At 58.8% G+C, this 5564-nt stretch overlaps 2 protein-coding genes across 2 annotated transcripts; one reads left to right on the forward strand and one right to left on the reverse strand.

Annotated features, from left to right (window-relative positions):
* Positions 1–323: 323 nt before the first annotated feature.
* LOC112452642 lies at positions 324–4796 on the reverse strand. The gene has a single exon (XM_025012961.1). It carries the CDS (start codon positions 4794–4796, stop codon positions 324–326), a length of 4473 nt encoding a protein of 1490 aa, XP_024868729.1.
* Positions 4797–4980: 184 nt separating this feature from the next.
* LOC112452641 lies at positions 4981–5543 on the forward strand. The gene is made up of 2 exons (XM_025012960.1): positions 4981–5163; positions 5301–5543. Exons 1-2 carry the CDS (start codon positions 4981–4983, stop codon positions 5535–5537), a joined length of 420 nt encoding a protein of 139 aa, XP_024868728.1. The 3' UTR covers positions 5538–5543.
* Positions 5544–5564: the final 21 nt, after the last annotated feature.

Raw genomic sequence — 5564 nt, forward strand, 5'->3', positions numbered from 1 at the left:
ATGAACGCGATTTCGGCGCGTGGTGCAGGCGAGCGCCAGCGGCGTGGCGCGCCTGCGCAGTGTCACAACGTGCGACGATCCCGAGCAAGACACATAAATATTCGCGATATATGCGTAACGCGAGTTCGTGGTATGTGAAAGTGATGCGCGAAAGTAATTTTACGACGTGAACTGTGAATTGTGGCAGAAGGCCAACGAAGATAATTAAACAGTGGCAGAGGGCCGACAAAGACAATTGAGCATAGGCTGAGGGCCGATAACAACAATTAAACATAGGCTGAGGGCCGAGACCGACAATTAAGCAATTGTAAATGTCGAGTGGCTCACGCATCCGTCGGCGGCGGCTGGTCCTTGATCCGGGGAAGTAGCACGAGCTTGCACAGCGGGCGCACGAGCTCTGAGGTGGCTGTCCGAATCGTTGCAACGCGGACCACGCCGTCGTCCCCTGGGTGCAGTCTCACGATCCGGGCGAGAGGCCATCGACTCGGCGGAGTGTTCTCGGAGCGCACGAGGCACAAGGCTCCCACGTCCGGGACGTCCTCGGTTTTGTGCCACTTCGGCCGGGCTGTCATCCCGTGGATATATTCCCGTGACCATCGAGACCAGAAGTGATCGCGCATTTTCTGAATGTGCTGCCACCGGGATAGCGTGCCGTCGGCAGTCTCCTCGAGTGAAGGCTCGGGCACGGCCAGCAGCGGGGCGCCGATCAGGAAATGCCCCGGTGTGAGTGCGGAAATATCGTCCGGGTCGTCAGATAAAGCCTGCAGCGGTCGTGAATTCAGGCAGGCTTCGACTTGTGCGAGGAACGTGGACATTTCCTCGAAAGTGAGTGTGCTCTCTCCGATCACTCGTCGCAGGTGATGTTTCGTGGATTTTACCGCTGCCTCCCAAAGTCCGCCGAAGTGTGGTGCGGCCGGCGGATTAAAGTGCCATTTCACACCTTCGGAGGTGACAGAATGGGCGATGTGACGGCCGTCGGCGGATGACGCGCGGAACATATCCTGGAGAACTCGGTCAGCGCCGACGAAATTGGTGCCACAGTCCGAGTAGATCTCCTCGCAGAGGCCTCGACGTGCTGTGAAGCGACGGAATGCAGCCAGAAATGCATCCGTCGTATAGTCGGAGACCACGTCGAGATGCACGGCCTTGGAGCTGAGGCATACGAACACGGCGATGAAGGCCTTGTGGGCCTTGTGCCCTCGTCCCCGGCTCGTGCGGATGAGGATGGGGCCGGCGTAGTCCAAGCCGGTCCGGAGGAACGGGCGCGCTGGTGTGACTCGTCCTCGTGGTAGATTTCCCATGGGCGGCTGCGGTGTGGCCGCTCGCCATCGCGTGCACGTGACGCACCGATGCAGCATCTGTTTGACCACGGCCCGACCTCGAGGGATCCAGAATCGAAGGCGGAGGAGCCCGAGAGTGAGCTGCACTCCCCCGTGCAGCGTTCGACGGTGGCAGGAGTCGATCAGCAATCGAGTGAGCCACGAAGATGGTGGGACGATCATTGGGTGCTTCTCATCCTGCGGTAGCGGAGCGTGCTTCAGGCGTCCTCCTACTCGTAACACGCCGTGGTCATCCAGGAATGGATTTAAGTGAACCAGTGAGCTCCTCAGTGGTACAGTGCGGTTGAAGGCGACTGCGGTGACTTCGGCGGCGTAGTGCAACCCTTGCACCACGCGGAGCCACAGAAACAGTGCCTCATCTATCTCGTCAGGTTGAAGCGTGAGCGTCGTGCGGGCGACGGAGTGTCGCCAGCGCGAGCACCAGGCCGTGACTCTCAGTAGCCGGTGCAGGGATGAGAACCTGAGTAGCATGTCAGGCTCGACTTCACTCTTCTCAGTGGCGGCTTGCACCACGACTCGTTGTTCGGGCATCTGGTCTGCGGGTAGTTCGGAGTCCTCGTTCGGCCAGTGAGAGGGGTCCTCCTGGAGCCAGGCTGGACCTGTCCACCACAAGGGATGGTGCAGTAGCTCACTTGGTGCGATCCCCCTTGAGGCGCAGTCGGCTGGATTGTCCCGCCCTGGGACGTGTCGCCATTGAGCGTCGGGAATCTGCGTCTGGATGTGAGCCACGCGGTTTGCGACGAAGGTCTTCCAGCGGGAAGAGTGCCCTCGGATCCACTGCAGTGTGGTCTTAGAGTCTGACCAGAGGAAGACAGGTGCTGTGGACAGACTTAAAGTGGTGCGATAGTGCTTTGCGAGATTCGAAAGTGACGCGGCGGCACACAGTTCGAGGCGCGCCAGTGTCACTTGCTTCACCGGTGCCACTTTGCTCTTGGCGGCCAGGATGTGTACAGCCTGGAGGTTGTCTGAGGAGACGCGGAGGTACACGACTGCGGCATATCCTCGTTCGGATGCGTCGGCGAAGCCGTGTATTTCCAAGTGCTGATTCTCGGTGCCAGTGCCGAGCCAGCGATTCACGCGGAGGCCTTCGAGCAAAGGGAGTTCCTTGAAGAGGAGCTCCCAGCGGTGAGCGTCGGCGGAAGGGAGCGGAGTATCCCAATCCAGCTGCTGCAGCCATGCAGACTGAATTAATATCTTGGCGCGGATTATGACCGGAGCGAGCCATCCCAGTGGGTCGAAGAGACGTGCGGTTTCCGCGAGGACGTGTCGTTTCGTGTACTGAGTTATCGTGCGCGGGTGTATCGCGAACGCGAAGCTGTCCTCGCTCGGGTACCAAAGGAGACCTAACGTGGTCTGACTTTCGTTCTGCCAAGAGTGCGGTTCTTGGAACAGACGGTGTTCCCGGGGAATGCCTTCTAAAGCTTCCTCGCAATTGGACGACCACTTCCGAAGCGGAAACCCGCCCGCCATGCAAAGTTCGCGAAGTTCCGTTTGCAACGCGATCGCGCCGGGTATTGTGTCCGTCCCCGTCTGAACGTCGTCGACGTAACGGTCCTCGAGCAGTGCGACGGCGCCCTGCGGATGTCGCGCCTTTTCGTCGTTAGCCAACTGAATAAGTGACCGGATCGCGAGAAACGGTGAACACGCGAGGCCGTACGTCACCGTATTCAGGAGCAGTTCGCGCAGTGTCTCGGTCACCTTTCGTCTCCACAAGATTCGCTGGAATCCGCGGTCTTCAGGGTGCACGAGGATTTGGCGATACATCTGTTTGATGTCCGACACGAGTGCTACGCGGTACCGGCGCCAACGCGAGATCACGTCGGCGAGCGCGGGCAAGAGATTAGCTCCAACGTGTAAGTGCGCGTTCAACGATTCACCGGACTTCGTGCGTTGCGACCCGTTGAACACCACTCTGAGCTTGGTGGTGGAGCTGGCCTCCTTGAACACTCCATGGTGTGGTAAGTAGCACTTCCCGGTGGTGTTGTCTTCGGTGGTGCTCACCTCCGTCATGTGTTGCAGGTCTTCATACTCCTGCATGAAGGCTCGGTAGAGCTCACCGAACCGCGAGTCCTGGACGCATCGTCGCTCCATGGTGGACAGCAGGCGCTCCGCCGGCTTGCGAGTCTCAGCCAGGCTCGTTGGAATTTTCCGGAACGGGAGTCTCACGACGTACCGTCCGGTGGCCGTACGTTCGTGGGTGCGCACGAAGATCTCCTCGCATTCTTCCTCTTCGGGCGTGAGAACGGCGGGAGCGGAGACGTCGGTTTCCTGCTCCCAGAAGCGGCGCACTAGATCGACTAGCTCGTGGTCGGCAGTGCATTGGAGTGAACTGCGGTGCCCTTCTGTTGCACCACAGCCCCCCGAGAGGATCCAACCGAGGACCGTCTTCTGCGCTATGGGCGCTTCAGGCCCTCCTTTGCGGATGCCGTCCTCGAAGATGATGGAGCAGACTTCCGCTCCAAGGAGTATCTCGACTGGATCGTTATCCAGGAACTGCGGGTCGGCCAGAGGAAGTCCCTGAATGTGTGGCCACGCTGGAGCGCGCCTCGTAGTCGAGCCCTGATACAGCGAGAGACGCGGCAGAACGAACGCGACGGCGGAGATGGTGGACCCGGTCGTGATGGAGGTGATGCTCACCGTCACCTTCCCGCGGGTCGATCCCGATTTTGAGCCGCCGATCCCGAAGATTGACACGGCGGAGTACGATCGTTTAAGGCGGAGCTGCTGAGCCAGAGATTCGGAGATAATCGATACTTCAGATCCCTGATCGATTAGAGCTCTCACGGCGTGAGGATCTCCGAGGCGGTCGGCGACCATCACCCGCGCGGTTGCCAGGAGAACGGCCTTGCTATCTTCGTCTTGACGCACTGCGGATAGTGCGCTGACTTCTGCGGGTGTCGGCTCCACGGGTTTCGGCGCGGGGACTTGAGCCTCGTGGAGCATTGTGTGGTGCCTAGATTTGCACGTCAGGCACGTTTTTGACGATTGGCACTTCGCGATCATGTGATTACCGAGGCAGTTGTAGCACAGCCGATTAGTCTCGACGAAAGATTTACGCTCGTTGGCCGGCTTGGCCTTGAAATCGTTGCATGTCATTAGGGTGTGCTTTCCTTTGCACAACGCGCACTGTGGATCGAAGCCACGTTTCGCGGCGTGAGTTTTCGCGGATCGTGTCTCTGTGGCTTTCGACGCGGGTTTCGGTTTCGCGGCATTAAGTGTTAGTATGCGCTTGGTCATAAAGTCTGTGAGTGCCGTGTGATCCGGTGGATTGATGGAGTCGCAGATGGAGGACTCCCACTCGAGACGCGTACGCGGATCAAAGAGCTCGACTACGAGGTGGTTGAAGAGGTCCATCCCGTGGGACTCGATAGGCCGGCCGATGCTCTCCTGCGCGTTAACAGCGGCCGTCGCGGCGTTGGAAATTCGGCTAAGTTCATCGGCGGTATCTCCCTTCATCTTTGCGACGGCGGTGAACGTTGCAAAGTTGGAGCGTATCAACTCCCTTTTGTTTTCGTAGTGCTTGTCTAAGATTGCCCATGCGCGTTCGTAATTGTCTCCGGTTACGTTTAACGATCGAATTAATTTTTCAGCTGTGCCTTTCACGCACGACCGAAGGTAGTGGAAGCGCTCGACGTTTGAGATGGCGGAGTTTTTGCCGATGACCGACTGGAAGAGGTCACGAAACGACGGCCAGTCTTCGTACGCGCCGGAGAAATCGCGCAGCGTAATGCGGGGCAACGAGGTCTTAGGAGAGTGTTCGTTGTTCTGCACCGGCCCAGCTGGCACTCTGGGCGTCGCGGGTTTCAGTTTGTTCGCGAGACCGGTAAGCAGACTATGCTGATGCACGTAAGTGTTCTCAACGGTGTCGACAAAATCTGTTTTTGCGTACTCACTCTCGTTGTAGAGTTGCCCGTAACATGCCCGAATGAGGTCATGGTTTGACTCGAATTTTGCCCACAGGTCGTCGAGAATGCGGATGCGGGTGCTCACAGCGTCGAGGGTGAGCTTATCTGCACCCAGCTTCCGGAGGTTGTCCATGGAACGGGAGATGCGGCCGTGGATGTCGTGCTGGCTGCTCAGCAAGGCGCTCTGGTCCATGCTCATGGCTGCGGTCGTTCTTTGCGGAAGCACTCCCGAATTCGCGGGTGCCGGTATAATCCGGCTCGAAGGACCAAAATGTTCGAGAGCGCGCGGTAGCGCGAGATAGCGCGCGGTAGAGGACGA

The sequence above is a fragment of the Temnothorax curvispinosus genome, unplaced genomic scaffold (assembly GCF_003070985.1).
Source record: "Temnothorax curvispinosus isolate PA1 unplaced genomic scaffold, ASM307098v1 QBEX01003553.1, whole genome shotgun sequence".
NCBI classification, from domain to species: Eukaryota; Metazoa; Arthropoda; class Insecta; order Hymenoptera; family Formicidae; genus Temnothorax; species Temnothorax curvispinosus.

What these genes read in the sequence shown, in the direction of transcription:
- LOC112452641 (XM_025012960.1), top strand. Translation starts at nt 4,981, where the DNA reads ATGGCGGAGTTTTTGCCGATGACCGACTGGAAGAGGTCACGAAACGAC. An exon ending in TCAGTTTGTTCGCGAGACCG is followed by an intron (nt 5,164 to 5,300) that starts GTAAGCAGACTA and finishes TTTTGCCCACAG; the next exon opens with GTCGTCGAGAATGCGGATGC.
- LOC112452642 (XM_025012961.1), bottom strand. Translation starts at nt 4,796, where the DNA reads ATGAAGGGAGATACCGCCGATGAACTTAGCCGAATTTCCAACGCCGCG.